We start from the raw sequence: 27,079 nt of genomic DNA on the forward strand, positions 1-27,079 counted from the left end.
GGGAGAGGTAGATATGCTGGAGGGTAGGGATAGGGTCCAGAGTGACCTAGACAAATTGGAGGATTGGGCCAAAAGAAATCTGATGAGGTTCAACAAGGACAAGTGCAGAGTCCTTCACTTTGGAAGGAAGAGTCCTATGCACCGCTAAAGGCTGGTGACTGACTGACTAAGTGGCAGTTCTACAGAAAAGGACCTAGGGATTACAGTGGATGAGAAGCTGGATATGAGTCAGCAGTGTGCCCTTGTTGCCAAGAAGGCCAATGGCATATTGGTTGTATTAGTAGGAGCATTGCCAGCAGATCAAGGGAAGTGATTATTTCCCTCTATTCGGCACTGGTGAGGCCACATCTGGAGTATTGTGTCCAGTTTTGATCCCCCCACTACAGAAAGGATGTGGACAAATTAGAGAGTCCAATGGAGGGCAACAAAAATGATTAGGGGGGTGGGGCACATGACTTATGAGGAGAGGCTGAGGGAACTGGGGTTATTTAGTCTGCAGAAGAGAAGAGTGAGGGGAGATTTGATAGCAGCCTTCAACTACCTGAAGAGGGGGTTCCAAAGAGGATGGAGCTAGGCTGTTCTCAGTGGTGGCAGAAGACAGAATAAGAAGCAATGGTCTCAAGTTGCAGTGGGGGAGGTCTAGGTTGGATATTAGGAAATACTCTTTCACTAGGAGGTTGGCGAAGCACTGGAATGGGTTACCTAGGGAGATGGTGGAATCTTCATCTTAGAGGTTTTTAAGGCCCGGCTTGACAAAGCCTTGGCTGGGATGATTTAGTTGGTATTGTACCTGCTTTGAGAAGAGGATTGGACTAGATGACCTCCTGAGGTCTCTTCTAACCCTAATAGTCTATGATTATGTCTACAATTTATGCACCAACTTAATACCTCAAGGAAGCATTTATAGGGCCACAATAAACTCTAGATTCCATATATACCCTTACCTTCAAACTCATTCATATTGCAGAATTAAAGTCTGTCTCATTCAGAGACTTGATGTTATACTGCCTGCATTATATCCTTGTTTTGGTTTTGATCTCCCTAAAGATCAGTCTTTGCAAACATTGAAGGGAGGAAGAAATGCATTGTGGTTAAGGCCCTGGACTTGGATCTAAGAGATCCAGATTCTTTTCTGCCTATGTCACAGACTTCATGACCTTGGACAAGTCACTTAATCTGTGTTCCAGTTCCCCATCTGAGTTATGAGGATAACTACTTCCCTGTCTCACACATTGGTTGTGAGGAAAAATGTGTTTGTGAGGCACACAGACATTATAGCAGTGACAGCGATAAAAAAAACCCCATAGTTTACTTAATTATCTTTAATTTGGGAACTGCAGAAGCAGCATGGAAAGGAAAACAAAGGAAGTAATGTCTTGACTGAATACTTAGGATGTGGTTTTTATGTTTGGAAGACTTTTCATAGTGAGTCATTGTCAACTGTGCTACTCTAACTAGTGGGGCTGCCTTTAAACACCAATAAGTAAAGGTCTGTAACATAAAGTAAGTTCTACCCCAGAACCGGATTTTGTTTTATATAACTGGGTTAAGAATAAAACTAGTTTGAAGCATAAAAGTTTCAGAAGATCTACAGCATTCCTGTAATTCAACAATCATATACACAAAATGCTCCATACAGACACTGCATTTGCTGCTGCCCTTGCTTTGCCTGAGGGCAGAAACTACTGAAGTTAAACAAACCTGCAATTTCACTGCTTACATTGCTTCCAAAAAATATTGCTTTTTCTATGATTTAGATTGTCAATGTACAATTTAAGTTAAAAGCAAAATATGAGTGCAAATGGAAATCCTCTAGACAAATGGAAGTTTCCGATGTAAATTTAAAGCCCTGCTGACTATCTAGATTGTTCCACAGCATGCTCACCGTGCATTTTTTCCAAACAAGAAAATGTCTTGAAGACTAAGCTCCATGAGGTCTTACCACTGAATCATCAATCTGAGATATGCGATTGTGACTCATATCTAAAGTTGTTAAAGTCTTCCACGTTGGGATAACCGCGGTCACAGGAAAACTTGAAAGGGTACCCTCTGGCTCCCATTGGTCAAATTCAGAGGCCTCAGGCACTAGAATTTCCTGTTTAAGACAGACATTAACGAACATTATTAAAACACTACAACTATGCATTCAGGGAAAATGAATAGTTCTCAAAACAAGTCTTGCAACAGTTCAATAAGAAACCTTTGCAAATGTTAAAATAACTCATTCAGATTAAATTTAATAGAATTTAATATCTGGACTGACAGGTTTGAAACTACAAGAACTATGCTTATTTTGGGCATATGGATGGGGAGTTCTGACAGCAGTAGCCAATCCATCCAAGCAGAGAATCTGCTTGAATACTACGATTATTGAGAAATAACTACAGTTGTCATGAATACTAGACACCCTTCAGTTGTCATGAATACCAGACACCCTTCAGAAAACTGAAGCAAGAAATAAGTACACGATTATGGATTAATAACTATAGTTCCCTTGTGCTCTGATAAAGATATTTTCAAATCTGTCAACGTTTTATTTGTAAAGACAGATGTTAAAGAGTTGGTACACAGATAATAAACATTTCCTTCTGATTTATAAAAATGACATTACCTCTCAAGATAATATAGGACCCTTCAGTCATATGGCTTTAATAGTAACACTTGACACAGCAAGACATGACTTCAGATAAACACTCCTGCAATTGTAATACTTTTGGACATGTTTTAAACAATTGCCAGCCTTGGGAAATTGCACTTACTTTCATTGAGGTTGCTGAAAACCGAACACTCATCGTGATTAAAGTGTGCTTTGATGATGTCAGCCCTTTAATGCGATTTGCACCACAGTGATTTATCTATTTAAAGGGAAAATACACCTTTACAAAATAAATCACAAGTACATGAGTATTAGAACAAACATAATAATTAAGTAAGGAGGATGCTGGTGATAGCTGGTATACCAGGTGTTCAACTGTAGCAACAGAGAGAGCATATACAGTGTTCCTCTAAAATCTCTTTTCCATAAGAATATAAATAAGAAACAGGACCAAGCAGGAGCTGATCCAATCTATTGCACCAGAAGTTGGTCAAGCCAAAGCAAAGCAGACAATGAAATCAGTGGGACAACCCCAAAGCAGCAAAATTCAAAAAGCTCTTTCAACAAAGTTGCTCAGCACAAGTAAAAATTCTCATCATGCTGAAGCCACCCAGGCAACTGGACATAATACTTCACTCTTACCAAACGGAAAGGACTCTTGCAAGTAAGTTTAACTACATTTACAGCAGCAGATACTTGATCATATTAACAATCCTTGCGCATTCTCCACATTTTAAAAAAAGTAAGTGTCATAAGAAGTGGGAGACTAGGCTGAATGCAAAATTTCCCAGAGACTTTATTACATATGACAAATTTAAAGGATATTGAGCCTTTTACTTGGAGGTCATCAATGTTCTTCAGCCACTTCCAGCCGGCCCCTCTTTGGAAGTGGCTGAAGAACATTGCCATCTGAGGTGCTTAGTAGCCTCAGTCCAGTTAATTCCTAGTAGACAAAAGCCTACATCGCATGACCACCACCACAAATGGCACCCTTGTGGGCAGTATCAAAGAGACAAGCTTGAATGGGTATAGAAACTGAGTTCCTCTTGTCCTTAGAAGTGGAGTTCTTCCAGGACAGAGCTGATACTCTGATGGGAAAGTCTGCATTATTATTGTAAAGAGGATGTCAATCCAGAACTAGTCAATTCAGTACTTTGCATGAACGTTCAAGTTATAAAACCCCTCATGTTAAATTATTTTTCCTTTTCCATGTTCTTTTTTTAGAAAGTGATCTGCCCCTATCCAGAAAATGAAGCATTTTAGCTGGTGAAGCCTTTAAGATCCCCTCAAAGAGCTACTGATGTATTTCCTTCCCACATGATAATTTTAATTTAAAAAAATCTTTATTAAATAAATGCCACAAACAGAGGCTACTAACAGGAGTTGTGGAGGGAGTAGCTGCAGACTCTGTGCTTGAAAGTAGCGGGACCCAGTGAGTGGAGCATTTGGTCCATCTGTGGGTTGTTTGGCTAGCAAGAGATGTTAAGAGTAACAAGAATGGTTTCTTCAGGTATGTTAGCAACAAGAAGAAAGTCAAGGGAAGTGTGGGCCCCTTACTGAATGAAGGAGGCAATCTAGTGACAGAGGATTGGAAAAAGCTAATGTACTCAATGCTTTTTTTGCCTTTGTCTTCACGAACCAGGTCAGCTCCGAGACTGCTGCACTGGGCAGCACAGCATGGGGAGGAGGTGACCAGCCCTCTGTGGAGAAAGAAGTGGTTCAGGACTATTTGGAAAAGCTGGATGAGCACAAGTCCATGGGGCCGGATGTGCTGCATCCGAGAGTGCTAAAGGAGTTGGCGGATGTGATTGCAGAACCATTGGCCATTATCTTTGAAAACTCATGGCGATTGGGGGAGGTCCCGGACAACTGGAAAAGCTAATGTAGTGCCCAACTTCAAAAAAGGGAAGAAGGAGGATCCTGGGAACTACAGGCCAGTCAGCCTCACCTCAGTCCCTGGAAAAATCACAGAGCAGGTCCTCAAGGAATCAATTCTGAAGCACTTAGAGGAGAGAAAAGTGAGCAGAAACAGTCAGCATGGATTCACCAAGGCCAAGTCATGTCTGACTAACCTAATGGCCTTCCATGACTAGATAATTGGCTCTGGATCAGCGGAAAGCAGTGGACATGTTGTTTCTTGACTTTAGCAAAGCTTTTGACACAGTATCCCACAGTATTCTTCCCAGCAAGTTAAAGTAGTATGGGCTGGATGAATGGACTATAAGGTAGATAAAAAGCTGGCTAGATTGTCGGGCTCAACGGGTAGTGATCAATGGCTCCATGTCTAGTTGGCAGCCGGTATCAAGTGGAGTGCCCCATGGGTCGGTCCTGGGGCCGGTTTTGTTCAATATCTTCATTAATGATCTGGAGGATGGTGTGGATTGCACCCTCAGCAAGTTTGCAGATGACACTAAACTGGGAGGAGAGGTAGATACGCTGGAGGGTAGGGATAGGATACAGAGGGACCTAGACAAATTAGAGGATTGGGCCAAAAGAAATCTTCAACAAGGACAAGTGCAGAGTCCTGCACTTAGGACGGAAGAATCCCATGCACTGCTACAGACTAGGGACGGAATGGCTAGGCAACAGTTCTGCAGAAAAGGACCTAGGGGTTACGGTGGACGAGAAGCTGGATATGAGTCAACAGTGTGCCATTGTTGCCAAGAAGGCCAATGGCATTTTGGGATGTGTAAGTAGGGGCATTGCCAGCAGATCGAGGGACGTGATCGTTCCCCTCTATTTGACATTGGTGAGGCCTCATCTGGAGCACAGTGTCCAGTTTTGGGCCACACACAACAAGAAGGATGTGGAAAAATTGGAAAATGTCCAGAGGAGAGCAACAAAAATGATTAGGGGACTGGAACACATGACTTATGAGGAGAGGCTGAGGGAACTGGGATTGTTTAGTCTGCAGACGAGAAGAATGAGGGTGGATTTGATAGCTGCTTTCAACTACCTGAAAGGGGGTTCCAAAGAGGATGGATCTAGACTGTTCTCAGTGGTACCAGATGACAGAACAAGGAGTAATGGTCTCAAGTTGCAGTGGGGGTGGTTTAGGTTGGATATTAGGAAAATCTTTTTCACTACGAGGGTGGTAAAACACTGGAATGTGTTACCTAGGGAGGTGGTGGAATCTGCTTCCTTAGAAGTTTTTAAGGTCAGGCTTGACAAAGCCCTGGCTGGGATGATTTAGTTGGGGATTGGTCTTGCTTCAAGCAGGGGGTTGGACTAGATAATCTCCTGAGGTCCCTTCCAACCCTGATATTCTATGATTCTATGACTGTTTGTTCTCTCTGTATGGGCTGCATAGAGAGCCATGGGGCACTGAGTAAGCAAGATGCCTTGCTAAAGGCTACAAGGCTCTCGGCTTTGGAACTTTGATCAGTGCCTTGTCAAAGATGGTAAGGGTCCAACCAATAGAGGCAACTAACGGGTGGTTTCAGAGCAAGTTTTCTTTCCAGGTTCAGCACTATTTGTGATATTAAGATGGCCAGTGATGGAACAATGGTGGTGACCTGCAACGGATGTATTCTCTTTCCTGCCTGAAGACAGAAGGGATTTCCTGTGCATGAAGTGCAAGTTGGTGACTGTGCTGGAGGAAAAGATTCTAGGATTGGAGGGACAAGTTGAGATGCTACTGAGAATCAGAGAAGTTGAGGAAACAGCCAGGTTTGGGAAACACCAAGGAAAAATGGCACTGGCCTAGACTCAGAGACTTGAAGGCCAGAAGGGATCATCATGATCATGTAGCTGACCTCTGAGGAATCAGAGAGAGAGGAAGTCATAGGAAGCCTGGTGGCTCAACCACCAGAGGCAAGAGGTCAAAGCAGCATTCTACATAGCTGGAGACAGATAAGGATGGGCAGGCTGTGGCTGCTAGAGAGAAGATGACCGGGAAGAATTCCACATAGCTAGACGTTTCAAATTGATACCAGGTCCTTAACATGAAAACTATAGAAGATACCTCTCAAGATCCTGGAGGTCCAAGGGAACGGAAAGATGTATGGGATACACATGCGGATGGCAGTTGGGCCCAAACTAAGAAAATCAAGCTTGCCCGCAAAAAGTTCTCCAACTGTCCAAGGAACACAGGCAATCCTTGTTGTAGATTCAATATTCAGAAGAATTAAAAAACATTCTGCAAGGCACAGGTGGACAAGAGGACAGTGTGCTGCCTTCCCAGAGCCAAGACAAAAGATGTTACTCTAAGCCCTGGTCTACACTATGAGTTTAGGTCGAATTTAGCAGCGTTAGGTGGATTTAACCCTGCACCCGTCCACACGACCAAGCCTGTTTTGTCGACTTAAAGGGCTCTTAAAATCTATTTCTGTACTCCTCCCTGGCGAGGGGTTTAGCACTAAAATCTACCTTGCTGGGTTGAGTTTGGGGTAGTGTGGATGCAATTCGATGGTATTGGCCTCCGGGAGCTATCCCAGAGTGCTCCATTGTGACCGCTCTGGACAGCACTCAACTTAGATGCACTGACCAGGTAGACAGGAAGAGACCCGAGAACTTTTGAACTTCATTTTCTCTTTGGCCAGCATGGCAAGCTGATCAGCACAGGTGACCATTCAGTACCAGAATCACAAAAGAGCTCCAGCATGGACCAAACGGGAGGTACTGGATCTGATCGCTGTATGGGGAGAAGAACCCTTGCAGGCAGAACTCCGTTCTGAAAGACGAAATGCCAATATATATGCCAAAATCTCTAAGGGCATGATGGACAGAGGCTACAATAGGGACACAGAGCAGGCAAGCGGAGAATCCCTTCCCACCGGCAGTCAGGAACTGTTCATCACCCTGGAGCCAATACCATCCCAACCCAGGCTTCTGGACCATGAAGCCGGAGAAGGCACCTCTGGTGAGCGTACCTTTGTAAAATACAATACAGGGTTTAAAAGTAAGCGTGTTTCATGAGTAATTTGCGCTGAAAACTTGGGATGCATTCACGGCCAGTATAGCTACTGGAAAAGTCTGTTAACATGTCTGGGGATGGAGCGGAAATCCTCCAGGGACATCTTCATGAGGCTCTCCCAGAGCTACTCTAAAAGCCTTTGCAGAAGGTTTCTGGGGAGGTCAGCCTTATTCCGTCCTCCATGGTAGGACACCTTACCACGCCAAGGGGACATTCAGAGGTGCCCGTTCCTTCTGGGCTGTTTGCCTTTGCCTGAAAAGAAATCATCCCCGCTGTTAGCCACGTGGTGGGGGGAGGCCCATTCATGCTGAGCTGTTCGCATCTGGCTGACACGGATCTTCCCTAGTACTAGCCACGCAGTGGGGGGAGGGGGGAAGATGGTGAGGGGGTGAAGCCAAATTCTGTTGCCCAGCCGAGCCTGTGTGATGTCTCACACCAAACTGGCAGGCACTCAATATAAGAGGCAAAATGCGACCTTGTACCAAAAGCACATGTGCTATGTAACGTGAATTGCTTGATTCAGTGTGAAATAGTCTTCCCTTTGTTCTCTAAAATGTATCTTTTTAAATACTACTCTCCCTTTTTTCCTCCTGCAACTACAAAGTTTCTACGCTCCCCCTATTATCTCCATCCTGGAGGCTAGCACAGAAAACACACTCGCGATGACATGTTCTCAGAGCTCATGTAGTCCTCCCGCACTGAAAGAGCTCAGCAGAATGCGTGAAGGCAAACAATGGCAGAGTCCAGGAAAGCAGGAAATGGAACGTGAGGGAGGAGCACGATGAGAGGAGGAGGATGCAATGCTGAGGCTAATGGGGGAGCAAACTGACATGCTCAGGCGTCTGGTGGAGCTGCAGGAAAGGCAGCAGGAGCACACACTGGCGCTGCAGCCCCTGTATAACCGCCTGCCCTCCTCCCCAAGTTCCATATCCTCCTCATCCAGATGCCCAAGAACGCAGGGGGGAGAGGCTACGGGCACTCAGCCACTCCACCCAAGAAGATTGCCCAAGCAACAGACAGCTGGCATTCAATAAGTTTTGAACTGTAGTGCAGCCTTGTCCTTCCCTCCTCCACAACCCATCCGGATGCTTCCCTTCTCACCCACCCCTCCCAGGCTACCTTTCGAGTTTTCCCCCTATTTGTGTGATGAATTAATAAAGAATGCATGATTTTGAAACAATGACGACTTTACTGCCTCTGAAAGTGATGATCAAAGGGGGGAGGTCAGTTGGCTTACAGGGAAGTAGGGTCAACCAAGGGGGCGGGTTTTCATCAAGGAGAAACAAACAGAACTGTCATACTGTAGCCTGGCCAGTCATGAAACTGGCTTTCAAAGCTTCTCTGATGTGCAGGGTGCCCAGCTGTGCTCTTCTAATTGCCCTTGTGTCTGGTTGCTCGTAATTGGCCGCCAGGTGATTTGCCTCAACCTCCCACCCTGCCATAAACGTCTCCCCCTTACTCTCACAGATATTGTGGAACACACAGCAAGCAGCAACAATGGGAATATTAGTTTTGCTGAGATCTAACCTAGTCAGTAAACTGCGCCAGCGAGCTTTCAAACATCCAAATGCACATTCTACCACCATTCTGCACTTGCTCAGCCTATACTTGAACAGCTCCTGATTACTATCCGGGGTGCTTGTGTATGGCTTCATGAAGCCACAGCATTAAGGGGTAGGCTGGGTCCCCAACGATAACCATAGGCATTTCAATATCCCCAACGGTAATTTTGTGGTCTGGGAAGTAAGTTCCTTCCTGCAGCTGTTAAAACAGACCAGAGCTCCTGAAGATGCTAGCATCATGCACCTTTCCCGGCCATCCCACATTGATGTCGGTGAAACATCCCTTGTGATCCACCAGTGCTTACAGCACCATTGAAAAGCACCCCTTGCAGTTTACGTACTGGCTGCCAAGGTGCTCCGGTCCCAAGATAGGGGATATGTGTTCCCTCTATCGTCCCACCACAGTTAGGGAACCCCATTGCAGCAAAGCCATCCACTATGACCTGCACATTTCCCAGAGTCACTACCCTTGATAGCAGCAGCTCAGTGATTGCGTTGGCTACTTGGATCACAGCAGCCCCCACAGTAGATTTACCCACTCCAAATTGATTCCCGACTGTCTGGCGTTGCAAGCTTCCAGAGGGCTATCACCACTTGCTTGTGAACAGTGGGGACTGCTTTCATCCTGGTATTCTTGTGCTTCAGGGCAGGGGAAAGCAAGTCACAAAGTTCCATGAAAGTGCCCTTACGCATGCTAAAGTTTTGCAGCCACTGGGAATCATCCCAGACCTGCAACACTATGCAGTCCCACCAGTCGGTGCTTGTTTCCCAGGCCCAGAATCATCGTTCCACGGCAGGAACCTGTCCCATTACCACCATGATGTCCAAATTTCCAGGGCCCGTTCTTTGAGAGAAGTCTGTGTCCATGTCCTCATCACTATCGTGATCGCACTGTCGTCACCTCCTCGCCTGCTTTTGCAGGTTCTGCACATACTGCAGGATAATGCGCAAGGTGTTTACAATGCTCACAACAGCAGTGGTGAGCTGAGCGGGCTCCATGCTTGCCGTGGAATGGCATCTGCAGGAGAGCAGAGTTGCAGCGGAAGCGGTGGATGGCGACGGATGCCACGAGAAAACAGAATGACGACAGGACCTGCGAGGTGGATTCATGGCACCAGAAGAGCAGAGTTGCAGCGGAAGCGGAGGATGATGACAACATGGAGAAATTTGCTGTTGAGATTGAGCTCATTTACAAGAGCAGGAGAGCAGAGTTGCAGTGGATGACAATGGTTAGCAGTCCTACTGCACCGTCTGATGACGGTAACACCCAGGACACAACAGCAACGGTGAGCTGAGCGGGCTTCATGCTTGCCGTGGTATGGCGTCTGCATGGAAAAAAGGTGTGAAACGATTGTCTGCCGTTGCTTTCACGGAGAGAGGGGTGACTAACAACATGTACCCAAAACCACCTGCAACAACGTTTTGCCCCATCAGGCATTGGGAGCTTAACCTAGAATTCCAATGGGCAGCGGAGACTGCAGGAACTGTGGGATAGCTACCCACAGTGCACCACTCCGTAACCTCATCATATGGTGATAAGGTTAAACAGAAGCTATTAAAGTTAGATTTTTTAAAATCTGTAGGTCCAGATAACTTGCATCAAAGAGTTTTAAACGAGCTTGCTGATGAGCTCACTGAACTGTTAATGTTGATTTTCAATAAGTCTTGGAACACTGGGGAAGTTCCAGAAGACTGGGAGAAAGCTAGTGTGTCCATTTTTAAAGAGGGTAAGCAGAATGACCTGGGTAATTATAGGCCTGTCAGCCTGACATCAGTTCTGGGCAAAATAATGGAGCAGCTGATAAGGAACTCGATTAATAAAGAATTAAAAGAGGGTAATGTAAATAATGCAAATCAACATGGATATATACAAGAGAGATCCTTACAAACTAACATGTTTTTTTTTTATAAGATTACACGTTTGATTGATAAAGGTAATCTTGTTGATGTAATATATTCAGACTTCCGTGAGGCATTTGACTTGATACTACATGACATTTTGATTAAGAAATAAGAATGATAGAAAATTAGCATTGTTGTCTACAGTGTTGTTGTAGCCATGTTGGTCCCAGGAATACAAAGAGATGCGAGATGGGTGATATAACATCTTTTATTGGACCAACTTCTGTTGGTGAAAGAAAAACAAGCTTTCAAGCTTACACAGAGCTCCTCTCTTACTCTGTACCTTGTCTCTATAAAATGGAACATGGCACACAATAAATGGATTACCAGCTCGCTAATTGATAGATATCAAAATGTAACTGTAAATGGAGACTCATCAAGGGGTGTGTTTCTAGTAGGATCCTGCAAGGATCAGTTCTTGGCCCTATGCTGTTTAACGTTTTTATTAATGACCTGAAAGAAAACAAAATCATCACTAATGAAGTGATGGAGCAGCAAATAATGAAGAGGACCGGTCACTGATTATCAAGTGATCCAAACTGCTCTGAAACTGGGTACCAGCAAACAATGTGTGTTTTAATACAGCTAAATGTAAATAGATACATTTGGGAACAAAGAACGTAAGCCATACTTACATGATGGGGGATTCTATCCTGGGAAGCAATGACTCTGAAAAAGATTTGGGGGTTGCTGTGGATAATCAGCTGAACAAGACCTTCCAGTGTAATGGTGTGGCCCCAAGAGCTAATGTGTCCCTGGGATACATAAACAGGGGAATATCAAGTAGGAGTAAAGAGGTTATTTTACCTCTGTATTTGGGATTCGTGTGACTGCTGTTGGAATAGTATGTCCAGCTTTGGCACCCACAATTCAGGAAGGATGTTGTTAAATTTGAGAGGGTTCAAAAAAGAGCCACAAGAATGATTCAAGGATAACAAAATCTGCCTTACAGTGACAAACGCAAGGAGCTCAATCTAAGTTTAACAAAGAGAAGGTTAAATGGTGACTTGATTACAGATTATAAGTACCTATATGGGAAACAAACATTTGCTAATTAATGCTGAAGCTAGACAAAGTCAGAGTGCAAATAAGATGTAAATTTTTAACGGTGAGATTAATCAACCACTGGAACAATTTACACAGGGTTGTCGTGGATTCTCCATCACTGACCATTTTTAAAACAAGATTGGCTGTGGTTCTAAAAGATGGGTTCCAGGAATTATTTTGGGAGAGTTCTATGGGCTGTGTCATACAGGAAGTCAAACTATATTATCACAGTGATCCCTTCTGGCCTTGGAATCTATATTGATTGGAGTTCTTCTAGCTGATTCAATGCCTTCTTTGATGCATTTGCATCAGAGTCCTTTCATTTTTAACATTTACTGTACTCCCAAAATGGAAGTTTACTATTCCTTTACATCTCCAAACAAGGTACAGACATTGGCAGGTCTCCATAATATGTAAATATTCAGTCTGGTAAGCAAGCTATGATGTAATACATTAAATGAATGACTGAAGTTCTATCAGAAATTTGCTAAGTTCCACTAATAAATGTCAGACCAATTGTAAATAAATAAATGTTGCCAATTAACAAGTAAGCTAACAAACAAAAGTACTGCACGGCAAAGTGCACTGTGGGAAAACATTTTATTTCATGGTATATTTGTAAACATTTGGTATTTCAACAAGTAAAGATGTTTTAGTAATGAGACCTTGCTAAAACTTTTTGTTATTAGATCTTTTCTAAGGAGGAGGGAGATCACCACTACTCTGGTTTTGATTTTTGTATCTAAAACAAAGTTCTACTGTTATTCTATTAGGAATCTTGCTCTTTAGGGGGAAGTACAATATCAGCTGTTCTAAATATCTAGTCTGGCATCCATTTTTTCCAGACTAGAGGAAGTGGTATTTGTCTCACTTATTAACAATAAATAAATATAAAACACTGTAATTATTTCTAGTGCCAAGCCAAAGTAAATGATAGCTCACCAATATTAAGCAATACGCTGCAATATTGGTATTGCTAGACTCTGCTTTTGAATAGCCATTAGAAAGTTACTGAGCAAACAGTATCTCAACCATACCTCAATCTGATGAAGAGATTTAAATATTGATAAATCAAAAGGCAAGAGATGCTCCTGAATGTTGCTGGTTCCAAAAGGTCCCTCTGTGCCAGTTACCTAGTAGTTAAGATTAAAGACGGAATTAATACACAAAAACCAATCAACACACGTCTGTTGCAGTGTCTGTGGTAAATTACAGGGATTGAAACATAAATACAATAACTGAGAACCTTTTAAAATGACAGCCAAAGAAGTTGAAGGATTCCACTGTTAATGACACTTGAACACAATTTAGCATTTTAAAAAACAGAAGGACAAAATTAATTAAAAGGCAAAAGCCAAACATACAGAAAGCAAGGAGCTGAACTTAAAGGCAGGTCTACACTTAAACACTGCAGCGCTTCAGTGAAGATGCAACTAGGCCAACAGGAGAGCTTCTCTCGTCAGCATAGTTATTCCACCTCTGCAAGAGGCGGTAGCTATGGCGACGGAAGAAGCCCTCCCATCAACATAGCGCTGTCTACACTGGGAGAACTGCGTCACTCATAGGTTTATGTACGTTTATAGTGCAGACCTGGCCTAAGGCTGCCACCTTGTGCTTATACATTGTAGCACATGGAGTTGTGGGCAAAGACTTCATAACTAAGATGGTAACTAGTTTTCCATTCTAAACTAATTTACACCCTAATCCCCCATTCACTAAAAATAATCTCTCTTCTTCAAATGAAATCAGAAAATTATGCATATTTCCATCCCAGAGTTTCAAGTAGGACAAGGCATTTACAAGTTGAGAGCTTGGAAAAAGTTGAGTATTCTGTTAGATTTCTGCAAACTGAAGTGCAAATCTAGAAACTACAAATTGGTTTTATTTGCTGGTCTTCAAATAATATTAGTACCAATACAGAATGTTCAGAAACACTTGCCATGAACATCTGAATTTGAGAAGTCTGCAGGATATCTTGCTTGGACTCATCTGGGGTTTACAAGCTCTGAAGGAGCTGGCACAAGCGATCACAGCTTACAGGTTCAAAAAACACCACTGGGGCCAAAGAACACAGGCTTCTCTCTCTAAGACTGTGTAAATTCTGTAGCATTGGAGCTACAAGGCTGGGAAATGGAAAGTTCCATAGAAATGGAACTGCAGATACATCTTTGCTTCCACAGAGCACAAAAGCTTCGGATGAAGTTTCCATATTCTCCCCAGCTGTTCATTTTTGCCTATTAAGGAACTGGACTCCCCCATTGCTCCTTGACACCATAACTATTCTAATCCCAGATAAAAAAAATTGATTCAGATTTAATTAAGGATGCAAGAACATAACGAGTGGTTTAACTTTTAAGTATTCTTGAAAGGTCATCTTTACAGCTGGACTTCAGAAACTAAGTTCAACTGGATAGATTTAAATCAGAAGTCAGAGAAGCTGTTCTCTTTTTGCTATAAAGAGTAAAAAATATCTGTCTTTTTAATTCTGATGAGCTCTCTAATTTTCGTACATCAGAACTGAGGAAAACCTTTCCAGTGCACTTCAAATTTGGCAGAAGAAAAATCTGCCATGACTCCAGACTGAACCTACCAATTTTGAGGTGCCATATGAGCTTTTATTGTTAAGATTACAAGGGGCTAAAATTGATCTTTAATGGAAACTCAGTTGCAACCCTCAACTACGGAACAGTTACTATTTACAATTACAGATATAAAACAATGAAGTGAGAACGTTGTGGGGGCAGGTGCAGAGTTTTTATAAATTCTACATTAGATGGACAGTATCACGGAGTTATGTGCGTTCCCAAAGGCCAACCAATGCTCAGAAAGGTTACATGGTTGTATGCCTATGTACAAAGTGCCTACAGTGGGGCTCTGGGGAGGCCATGTCATGCTGGAAAATATCAGCTGCTATGTGTTGTTGCTTCTAGGCATAATAAAGTGAAGACTCTGGACCACCTAATCAGCCTTAATATTGGTGTTTCCATGCTTTCAAAGGATTGACACTGACAGCACACCATTAATTTCTAATGTATACTGCAGGAAACAATGTCTACATTATTTACATCAATACATTCTACCTTTAAATATTTGAGTCTACATGTGAAATCCAGAATATGACCTAGATCAGTTTTGGCATCTCCATTAGCGCACGTAGGTTTCCCCTGCCGCAATTGTTGAGTGATAGCATATAACTGCAATGGTCTGAGGCTGAAGACCTCTCCAGCCATTAGTAACTGTTCTCCTGAAAAACAAGAGTACAGTGATGTGAAACATGAAGTCATAATATTTTAAGATTTCATCCAAAGGGAGAAACAGCTGATGCCCACCACTGCTGTGGGGACGGCGCAAGAGAGGAGAATTTACGGTGGTGATGGTGGGTGTCTCATGCTAGAGATTTAACTGGTTGCCCTTTACACCCTAGCTCTGACTGAAGTACTGAAGCAACATCCACATTTTTTGCCTTTTTAACCAAGTATTTGAAGAACAGAAAACTATGGACTTCTTGCATCAGAAAATCTAATTGTTTAAAATAGGCCCTTCAGCCACAACAGGCCTAAACCTCCTAACGGAGTTAAAGGCATTCTCCCATTACATTTAACAGACCAGGATCAGACATACTGAAGCCCACTTATCTAATGTAAAAGATCTCTCTTTCTCCAAGCTATCCTTAGATAAATTCCCTAACAATTTACACTAACCATTCCATTTGCAGAACAGTTGTTCCTTTTAATAAAAAATATTTACCAACTTCCCAGCATTTGCTGTATACAACGGGGAATTATAGAAAACATTTATAATGGCTATACTGGTAGGTCTAAGGCTCTCACTGTACTCACAATGTCAAAACGAACTCCCACTATCTGAAATACAAAATGCATCTCCACTTATCCTGATTTTCCATCAACATTAATTCAGTCCCTTCTCACTCTAGTACCCTTATTTTGGACTGTTCTTCAAATAGTAAGAAATAGCATCAGATTGTCAGCCCTCATGGACACCTGAAAATTCTATCCTTTATCTAGCCAATAAACTACAAATACACTAATCTGGAATTGTTAGCATTACTCCTCTCACTCAGATGCAGCAATTAGACATTAGGAACAGGACAGGCATCAGTTTTCATAATAAACATTATAAATTATGGATGGGATTTCCAAAAGCACTCAGTCAATGATTCTCACCCCCACCCTGCCTTAATGGGAGCAGAGGAAGGCCAGCTGCTGACGACTTTGGAAATCTCATCCTAAGTGCTGAAGTTACAGACTAATGCCAGGTTCTGCTTTGCTACTGGTACATCAGTGTAAACCTAGAGCAACTCCGTTGATGCTAATGAGGTGGCACTTACTGCAAGTCAGGATACAACTTTGTCCTGTAACTATTATTTTAAAGAGTTCCACAATTTTCTTAATACTCCCTTTGAAACGGTTTTACAATTTCGTAAGTTCCCTTCTGCTGTAATAGTGACCAGCTCCATCAGCAGCATAAGCATAACTCACTACACTAATGGAAAAGACATTCAGTCTCCAAGTCTCAGGAAAGAATGCCTTTAAACAAGCTGACTAGGATGCATTCACGATACTATAATTATGAGGTTAACTAAGCTATTAAGTTAGAAGTACAAAATAGCCATAAAGTTAGAAGTACAAAATAGCCATAAATTTACGTACAGTGAACAAATTAAGTTTTAATTCAGCTTATGCTAAAATAATATTAATTAATGTGGAAAAAACTTATGTGTAAGTTGCAAGAGGAAGCGTTGGAATAATATGTCATGTCAAGAGGTATGATGAAAGTTTCCTGACGAGGGCACCCTGGGCTCATCATATAAGAGTTCTGAGTTTGGGAGAAGTTTCAGTAAGTCCATTCCAAGAGCCGGGGAGAGCAGACTCATGGTAGTGTCTATTTACTGCATTTCCACATTGCTATTGAGAGCATCTTTACAATCCAGCATTGACAATGGTTTGAGCATTGCTCAAACCAAAATCATCTGTCCATAAGGAGCACGCAGTAGGGAAGAGTTGATAGCAAGAGAGAGGGGAGAAGAGCAAAAAAGCACCAAAGAAAACATGATCCACAACATTCAAAAGGAAAATCTATATCTGACTGTCTGGAGACATGTCATTTCATGTATATTCATATGCAATATAATTTTAAGAAAATTTGCATACCAAATACACGCTATTGTTCTCTGTTAAATTCTAGGCAACTCATTACAGTACCTCTGTGAAAGAGCTCTTCAGCCAACGCAGCTGTGATCCCATTGATTTCCTGCAAAGAACAAACCACTGTAACTGACGAATTCAAATGTTTTCCATTCTTCAAATGTTTAACACTTCTGACATTTATCAGAAATCTCCCTTTCCTGCCATAATTGAAGATCTTCAGAAATATCTTAAAAAATGAAATATTGAGATCATAATTATATCTTGTGGATTTTTTAGAATACTAAAGTCACTAAGGAAATAACCTGCAATAATTTTGAAAATTAAAATAGTCAAATTAGATAGAGAGCATTAGACTACAGGTAAATAGGCACATTCTTAACTAGATGTCTTTACTCTTTTAAATGCAACAGACGCTAGAATAAATATTACCAAGAATATTAGCACTACTTGAAAGTAAGCTAACTCCTTAAACAAGTTTTAGTAACCACTCAATGCTGAGAAATGGCAAGACGACTATTTTGAAAAGAGGTCTTGGAATAAGCTATTCATTTATTAAACATTCAAGAGTTCCTCTCCTATGTCAGACAGACTGCATGCCGCTAACATGGAAAATATGCTTTCTTTCGCTTGCACAGGTGTGAAGAAAAGGATAGCTATAGAAAAGGCAATTAAATTCATTCCTCTAGACTTTTCTTCAACATATTTGCTTTTTGACAGCATAAATGCTATGCCACCACCTCCTGCTCTGGCATCACCATTAATGCAGCCCCAGGAGTCAACAGGTAGATGTGTAGACAACTTTGGAAAGGAAGATGAGGGCAAAAAAATTTCAATAGAGGGATGTCAACACTTCTGCCTCCCCAAGTCCATAGAGGAGGTGAATGAAAGGCACCAAGATGAGAATGAAATATTTCCCACCCACGATGAGCAACGGTCCTATGGAAATTCAGAGGCTGTTTTGGACACAATGCAATAGTAATAAGATAATTCTTGTATTGATTCTGTTCGACACAAAGAAAGCCCTGCCAAAACAGTATCCAAAGTAAACATTCATGCAATGGTTAATCTTAACCTTGAAATACTCAGCTCATTTATAATGGAGGAAGCAACAGAAGTCAAATAATTCTTAATTCAGTACTCAACCAGAAGTTTACTTTGTCCACAGACAGCTCTAATGCTTCATAACAAGGGGATAAAGACAAGAGTTCATCAGTTGTCCATCAGCTATACACTACTTTGCTCATTTATTGAAGCAAGTATTTTAGAAAATATGATCCTAAAATATAAACTGAACTTAAACTACACTGAGTATGGATGAGCCTAAAATGTTCAAACCAAATAAACTTAGGATAAAAAGCTACAAAAACTACATTCTAAAAAATAATTCAGTGCTACAGAATTGTTCTTGCTCCTGTTTTAAATGAACAAATTATAACAGTAATTCTTAGCACACATGCACTTGATGACAAAGCTGTACAAACACCAGTTAATCCTCACCACCTCACTGGTAATGTAGGAGAGTAAGTTTTTCCATCCGTAAGATATGAACAAGTTAAATGACTTTGCCAAAGGCCACATAGCAATCAGCTTGTGGGTAAAGAGTCCCTCTTCCTACAGCAGACCCGGGAGGTGGTGAAACAAATCTCTGTCTCTAGCACTGCTCTAATCATATTTCTATTTGTCTAGTTCACAGCAGTCTTCTGTTCACAGGATCGGTTTTCAGCTACACTTCCAGGAGCACCCATCCTCTTTTCTTTGCTACAAGATTTTGTAAGTATAGCAGAGGAGACAATTCAGGTGTCAAAAGTAAGTACAGGACTGTGCAACAAGTTTCTCTATGGATACAAATTCTATGCTTGAGTAATAAGAGTATAGCAGTAGGAATATACTACCAACTGCCTGACAAGAATGGCAATGGTGATTGTAAAATGCTAAGGGATATTAGAGGGACTACAAAAACAGCAAACCCAATAATGGGTGATTTCAACTATCCCCACATTGACTGGGTACATGACACCTTAAGAAGAGATGCAGAGATAAAATGTCTAGACACCATTAATAAAAGCTCCTTGGAACAGCTAGACCTGGAACCTGCAAGTGTAGAGGCAATTCTTAATTTAGTCTTAAGTGGTACACAGGTTCTGGTCCAAGAGGTGAAAACAGCTGAACCACTTAGTAAGAGCGACCATAATGTAATTAAATTTAACATCCTTGTATGGAGGAAAATACCAAAGAAACCCACCACCGTAGCATTTAACTTCACAAAGAGGAACTACACAAAAATGAGGAAGCTAGTTAAACGGAAATTAAAAGGAACAGTGACATAAGTGAAATGCCTGGAAGCTGCATGGAAACTTTTTAAAAACATTGTAATACAGGCTTAAACTAAATGTATACCCCAAATTATAAAACACAGTAAAAATGCCACCATGGCTAAAAAGAGTAAAAGAGGTGAGAAGAGACAAAAAGACATCCTTTAAAGTTTGGAAGTCAAATCCTACTGAGGAAAATAGAAAGGAGCATAAACTCTGACAAGTCAATAGTAAAAGTATAATTAGGTAGGCCAAAAAAGAATTTGAAGAGGAACTAGCAAAAGATGCAAAAACTAACAGCAAAAAAAATTTTTTTAAGTACATCAGAAACAGGAACCCAGTGCAGCTACAGGACTATCAAGGTGCTAAAGGAGCACTCAAGGAAGACTAGGTCATTGCAAAGAAGCTAAATTAATTCTTTGAATCCATCTTCACTACAGAGGATGCGAGGGAGATTCCCACATCCTTTTAATTGATAAATTAAACAGCAGTAAGTCACCAGGACCAGATGGGATTCACCCAAGAGTTCTGAAGGAACTCAAACACCAAATTAAAACAATGAGGAGTCCGGTGGCACCTTAAAGACTACCAGATTTATTTGGGCATAAGCTTTCGTGGGTAAAAAACCACTTCTACAGATGCATGGAGTGAAAATTACAGATACAAGCATAAATATACTGGAACATACTTATGGTTGTACCTGTAATTTTCACTCCATGTGGACAAGGATGATCCAGTGGATATAGTATACACCAGGGGTTCTCTAACTGGGGGTTGGGACCCCTCAGGGGGTAGCAAGATTATTACAAGCGGGGCGTCGCAAGATGTCAGCCTCCACCCCAAACCCCGCTTTGCATCCAGCATTTATAATGGTGTTAAATATATTAAAAAGTGTTTTTAATTTATAAGAGGGTATGTGGGGGGGAGGGGTCACATTCATAGGCTTGCTATTTGAAAGGGGTTACCAGTACAAAAGTTTGAGAACCACTGGTATACACAGACTTGCAGAAAGCCTTTGACAAGGTTCCTCACCAAAGGCTCTTAACCAAAGTAAGCAGTCATGGGATAAGAGGGAAGGTCCTCTCATAGATCAGTAACTGGTTAAAAGATAAGAAACAAAGGGTAGGAATAAATGGTCAGTTTTCACAATGGAGAGTGGTAACTAGCGGGGTCCACCAACGATCTGTACAGGGACCAGTGCTGTTCAACACATTTATAAATGATCTAGAAAAAGGGGTAAACAGTGAGGTGGCAAAGTTTGCAGATTATAAAAAATTACTCAAGATACTTAAGTCCAAAGCTGACTGCCAAGAGGTCCAAAAAGATCTTACAAAACTGGATATCTGGGCAACAAAATGGCAGATGAAATTCAATTTTCATAAATGCAAAGCAATGCACACTGGAAAACAATCTCAATTATACATACAAAATGATGGGGAGTCTAAATTAAAGGTTACTACTCAAGAAAGAGATCTTTGAGTCATCGTGGACAGTTCTCTGAAAACATCTGCTCAGTATGCTGCGACAGTCACATAAAGCTAACAATGTTAAGGACCATTAGGAGAAAGGAATAGAAAATAAGACAAAATATATCACTATATAAATCCATGGTACACCCACATCTTGAATACTACATGCTGTGCAGGTTGCCCTATTTCAGAAAAAGATATATTAGAATTGGAAAAAGTACAGAAGGGCAACAAAAATTATTAGAGATATGGAACATCTTCCATATGGGCAGAAATTTAAAAGACTGGGACTGTTCAGTTTAGAAAAGAGACGACGGGGGGGGGGGGGTATGATAGAGGTGTATAAAATCATGAATGGTATGGAGGAAGGAATAAGGAAGTGTTATTTACCCCTTCACTTAACACACAAACCAGGAATCACCCAATGAAATTAATAGGTGACAGGATTAAAACAAACATAAGAAAGTAATTTTTCATACAATGTTCAGTCAACCTTTGGAACGCATTGCCAGGGAAAGTTGTGAAGGCCAGAAACATAACTGGGTTCAAACAAAAATTAGATAAGTTTATGAAGGATAGGTCCATCAATGCCTATGAGCCATGCTACTCACAGACATAAACCCATGCTCTGAGTGTCCCCAAACATTTAACTGCCAGAAGCTGGGACTGGAAGACAGAGGATGTATCACTCAACAATTGCCCTATTCTCTGTTCATTCCCTCTGTAGCATCTGGCACCAGCCACTGTCAGAAGACAGGATACTGGGCTAGACTGACCATTGGTCTGACTCAGCATGGCCATTCTTATGTTATAGAATCATAGGACTGGAAGGGACCTCGAGAGGTCATCTAGTCCAGTACCCTGCACTCATGGCAGTACTAAATATTATCTAGACCATCCCTAACAGGTGTTTGTCTACCCTGCTCTTAAAAATCTCCAGTGATGGAGATTCCACAACCTCCATAGGCAATTTATTACAGTGCTTAACCACCCTGACAGTTAGGAAGTTTTCCCTAATGTCCAACCTAAACCTCCTTTGCTGCAATTAAAGCCCATTGCTTCTTGTCCTATCCTCAGAGGTTAACAACAACACCTCTTCTCCCTCCTCCTTGTAACAACCTTTTATGTATTTGAAAACTGTAATGATGTCCCCTCTCAGTCTTCTTTTCCAGACAAAAACAAACCCCTTTTTTTCAACCTTCCCTCAAAGGTCATGTTTCTAGACCTTTAACCATTTTTGTTGCTGTTCTCTGCACTTTTTCCAATTTGTCCACATCTTTCCTGAAATGTGGTGCCAAAACTGGACACAATACTCCAGTTGAGACCTAATCAATGTGGACTAGAGTGGAAGTATTACTTCTCATGTCTTGTGAACTACACTCCTGCTAATACATCCCAGAATGATGTTCTCTTTTTTTGCAACACTGTTACACTGTTGACTCCTATTTCGCTTGTGGTCCACTATGACCCCCAGATCCCTTTCCACAGTACTCCTTCCTAAGCAGTCATCATGTTCTTAAAGCCTGCTGCAGGGTATTTTTATTTAGCAGAATTGCTAAGTTAATATTTAGGGGTTTTTGATGTGTAACTAACGCAAATATTTGAAAGTATTCTAGAACATCCAAAAAGATTTTATGAGTTCATACATCAACCCAGATTTGCCTACTGGGAAAAGAGGTATAATTTAAGCAGCACTGCACTTTGCTGCTAATACACAAGTACTATCCAAAGACAGAATGATTTCTAGCTAGCTAACCCCAGTTCTAATATTTTTTAAATAAAGATAAGTGGATGAATATGTAGCAGTAAGTAAGTTTCAATGAGCTGGGTTTGGATATATTCCAGACACAAAGGAGAAAGTAATCTAGCACAAGAGTAGAGGACAGGGGGTTGGGGCTCCAAGTCCTCTTCTCACCTCTAGCACTGACTTGCCAGATGGTCATCGGAAAGTCTCAACCTCTGTCCCTAAGTTTGAACAACTGTAAAATGTTATTACAATGCCTTTCTCATTAGGTATACTTAGGCTTGGAAGGATTAGATTGCTATTGGTAAATGTCAATAAATGCTGATTTCAGCATACAAATAGAAACCGAGGAAAAACTACTACCCTAGATAATAACTGAAATGTACAGACAGGCAAAGGAAGAAAAGTGCTGCTTGAGAACTTATTCGAGTTTGATTGAAGGATATTTATTTTGTATATTTTGATATGTAATGTTGACAAGTTGTGTATTAACAGCTATAAAGCTTTAAAACTTTTTGAATCTTATCTACTGTCAGTAAATTGTCTGACCCCTCTTACATATTCCCCCCATAATTTCTCACAACTGTGAAAATTTAAATAGAAAAAAATGCTTAAAAATAAACATCCTTATTATGTCAAAATTACAAAAAAATAAAAATCTAATTCTCACAAGTCTAGGTATAGTAAGGTTTGTAAAGCACTCTAAATCCTGAAGTACTCTGAATTAAATTATTAGCTTTCATGCTAAACCAAAAATCAATTTAAACAGAGTATTACACATGCTGTTACAGTTGAGATGCTCAATGTCAGACACGTAAGGTTGACTTTCAGAGGTGTGGGGCAAGCACAATTTCAGCAGCAGTTACAGGTATATGCACCTTTGAAATTCACACCTCATAGTATCTTAAATTGGGCAGCCACAGTTAAGAAACAAAAACAATGTGTATTTAGATCTAGAAGTCTGCCTAAATATGCTATTTTCCAAATCAATACTTTTTTGAAGGGGGAGAATATAGGTTAAATTGCCTACACAATAATGCTTTGCACGTCCTCTATATAAGTACGTCCATTTGAAATCAAACGCCTTCCAAAACATTAATGGATCAAAGTATTAACCCCCATTATACAGATAGGGAAACTAAAGTACAGGGAAATTAAGTGACTTGCTCTTGGTCACACAAGAAGCCTGTGCAGAGTCAAACTAGAACCCAGAGCTATCTCCTAATCTTGTATTTTAAACACTATGCCATGTCACTATGTAGTTATATTTTTAAAAGTTGTCATTTAATTTAAACTAGTTCTTCTCCTCAAAATGACAGATCAATAGCAATAATGTGAAACAAACCCTCTATTTATTCAAGTCAACCTTTATAAACTCATGATCACATTATGTGTTTTGAAATGGTTTTTACTTCAGTCAGTAAAGCTTATTCAACATACTGAACTGATCATTTGTGACTCAATTCCAAAACATCTGGATTGAACTATAATTAATGCTAGGTTTTTGTCATGGATAGTTTTAGTAAAAGTCATGGACAGGTCATGGGCAATAAACAAAAACTCATGGAAGCCCGTGACCTGTCCCTGACTTTCACTAAAAATATCCCTGACAAAAGGGATAAGTGGATTCAGCACCCACTGCTGTTGGGGCTCGTGGATCCCTCAATGCCAGAGATTCCATGACTTCCATTACCTCTGTGACATAATCATAGCCTTAACTATAACGATCCACCCCATCACATATCCATCCATTTAAAGCAATTACTACTTTTCCTTCCTGCTCAAACCCCAATGCATATTCCTCTTTGTAATGTCTGCTTATCCTTACAACACAACAGCATGCTACAAAAAGGAGAAACCCAATCACAAAAGATGAATGAACCATTTTCAATCTGTGAATCACAATAAGAAGTTATTGCGTCTTACCTCAAACATTCTCTGCTATAATATTCTACCTGCTGTGTAGAGATATTTCTCTAGAGGCCACTCCATCAGTATGTTTTCCTGGAGAGAGACCATTTTTCTTCATTTGGCCTACTGGAAGCTGTCTTAATATGAACCACAGTTCTAACCACTAATCATTAAGCAGGGGTTGCGTTCAATTACATAATGTTCCTTTTGAGACCTAACAATATTGATTTCAGATAAACAATTAATGCAACTGCAGATTCATTCAGAAGCACCAGAGTATCCCTCCAACACATGTTTTATGTCAAAGGCCCTGTCCACATTATTTGCTAGCACAGTTTCAATGACAGTAGGGATAGCATCAAAGATTTCACTGGAAAAGCTCATTCTATGGCCTAATTTTTATGTTGCCCAAATCCTGAAAAGGGAGTGATTTTAAAGCTATTTTGTTTAATCACATCAAAAAAAACCCAAGCTACTCAAAATTAGGGTGTGAACTTTCACTAGACTCCTGCTCTACTCATTGACTCAAATGGGCAAGATATCACAGTGAGAGGGCACTTTATAAATACCTAGATAGCTAGGATGCAACTTACATATAAATGAAAATGTAAGAAGTGTGACAACAATTTGGGTGCAGCAATGGGGAACTTGATCAGAAGCATTTGTAGGTAAACTTCTAATTCCTTCTCTCTTTTCTCCACCAGACTTTTGGAATTTTTCCCAATAATCTTCTTGGGAGGCAGCAGGTTTTTATCTATCTTCTTTTCTGAAACAAGCTGTAGAAACAGCAATATTACAAGTTATTACCTGAAATAGTTTTTGATCTTGCAAGAAGGATGCAATATTGTACAACTTAAGATATTAAGAGAATGTTTTCTTTTTTCTTGTAACATTTCTCTGAAACTGCAGTTACTTCAAAAGGTTTGGCTTCTTATCTCAATTTCTATAAATTTCAGGCAGATTTTTTTGGAGGGAGTTAAGAATATTAGAACATGAAAACAACCACAGTAAGTTTAACAATAATAAGTATATTTTATTTTGGCACTCACTGTGTGCAAACTTTTGAACGTCAACCCTCCCCAGCCTCCCCAAAAACATTAAGTACAACCACCAGCATTGTTCCACAAGACCAGGGATAGTTAATTGGCGGACCACGGGACAAATCCAGACTGCCAGATGCTTTTGAATGGACCACAAAATCTTTTTATTTACTTATTATTGCAGTGTGAAATATGTTTCTCTGGAGTCTGGACCTTGAATTCCATATTTCGATATTGCTGTTTAAATCAGTACAGGTTGGTAGGTATTAGAAATTACTATCCAATGGCTGCTCATTAGTAACCCACATGAAGCAAGTCTTTGGTCTGAAACCGGCTTCTAGTGAACAGATCACATATGGCACTCTCAGCCAAGAGTGTAAGGATTAGAGTCTGCAGGGCTGGTTCTAGGGTTTGGTGACAGGCAGATGCTAACTTCCAAGGGGCGCAATAATGCTTTTGTTTATTTGGTTTTGCTTTGCACTAATTGAGCAGGTTTGCTACATCCCAAAGGCCAAATATCCCTTCCTTTTAAAAAAATATATATAAAGTATGTCAGTAAGCTTGTGCTATGGAGCAGGATTTGACAAGTTATTTATTTTGCAAGAGCTCAAGACCACAGACTTCTGATCTTTACCTTTTCATGCAAGTCATGGAAGTCACTGTAACGATGTTTGACTGTCCACTGATGACTCCCAACACTGACTTGAATAATGTATACCTAAAGAAAGCAAACAGCAGAGTAAGGCACTTGAGGAGCATTTAAACTCAGCTACCATTTATCTGTATGATTTAAAGGTGAACCACAAATATTTCAAAATCCCACCTCTTTCTGCACTATGCTCTGAACATTGCCTCCAGCCAGGATAAAAGGTTCTTCAGAAGCACCTCTCCCAACTCTAAAAGCTAACATCTCTCCTCCAGATCTACCAAAATCATGCCCAGTGTGACAACTTAGCATACACCATGTACAGACTTCACAGCTACCATGAAACTCCAGCAGAGCTCCTAAGCAAGTCCATTTAATGATTTTTCAGTTTTTTAAATAACTGTATTCCCTTTGAGGGTATAGAAACTGAGAAGCCAGACAAGATAAACAGAATTACTCAAGGCCCAATGACCTTGCTCCGGGCTATGACAGAGCTTCATGGCAAGTGTGACTGCATGAATGGCTATTACAGTTAAGCTGGAAGCAACTGACATCGGGAGACCCAAAAACTATTTTATTATGGATGTGCTGAATAGGTGAACCTTAAGATTTTCATTTGCAGATGACCTTTTAAAGCCACACTGACTGGTTCTAAAGGAAACTCTCAATCTACCTTCTGATGGATTGGAAGGAAGCCATCATGATGAAACCTGGAAGGTGTTGGAGGAAGATAAAAGGGGCAGCAGAGGTGAACCCTGAACCAACAG

The 27,079-nt window shown here is 40.9% G+C and overlaps 1 protein-coding gene across 10 annotated transcripts in view; it reads right to left on the reverse strand.

Annotated features, from left to right (window-relative positions):
• NISCH (nischarin) overlaps positions 1 to 27,079 on the reverse strand; it is a 59,996-nt gene that overhangs the window by 24,073 nt on the left and 8,844 nt on the right. For 8 of the 10 annotated variants that reach the window (XM_073352451.1, XM_073352449.1, XM_073352448.1 and 5 more), the window contains exons 2-8: positions 26,301 to 26,384; positions 25,220 to 25,402; positions 17,245 to 17,293; positions 15,103 to 15,266; positions 13,060 to 13,155; positions 2,760 to 2,855; positions 1,943 to 2,095 (exon numbers count right to left, since the gene is read on the reverse strand). In XM_073352451.1, the coding sequence (XP_073208552.1) occupies positions 1,943 to 2,095; positions 2,760 to 2,855; positions 13,060 to 13,155; positions 15,103 to 15,266; positions 17,245 to 17,293; positions 25,220 to 25,402; positions 26,301 to 26,384 (825 nt within the window). Of the gene's footprint in view, positions 1 to 1,942; positions 2,096 to 2,759; positions 2,856 to 13,059; positions 13,156 to 15,102; positions 15,267 to 17,244; positions 17,294 to 25,219; positions 25,403 to 26,300; positions 26,385 to 27,079 lie in introns of those variants that run through there. The other 2 variants (XM_073352450.1, XM_073352452.1) reach the window with 2 other exon arrangements.

Source organism: Lepidochelys kempii, chromosome 7 (assembly GCF_965140265.1).
Source record: "Lepidochelys kempii isolate rLepKem1 chromosome 7, rLepKem1.hap2, whole genome shotgun sequence".
NCBI classification, from domain to species: Eukaryota; Metazoa; Chordata; order Testudines; family Cheloniidae; genus Lepidochelys; species Lepidochelys kempii.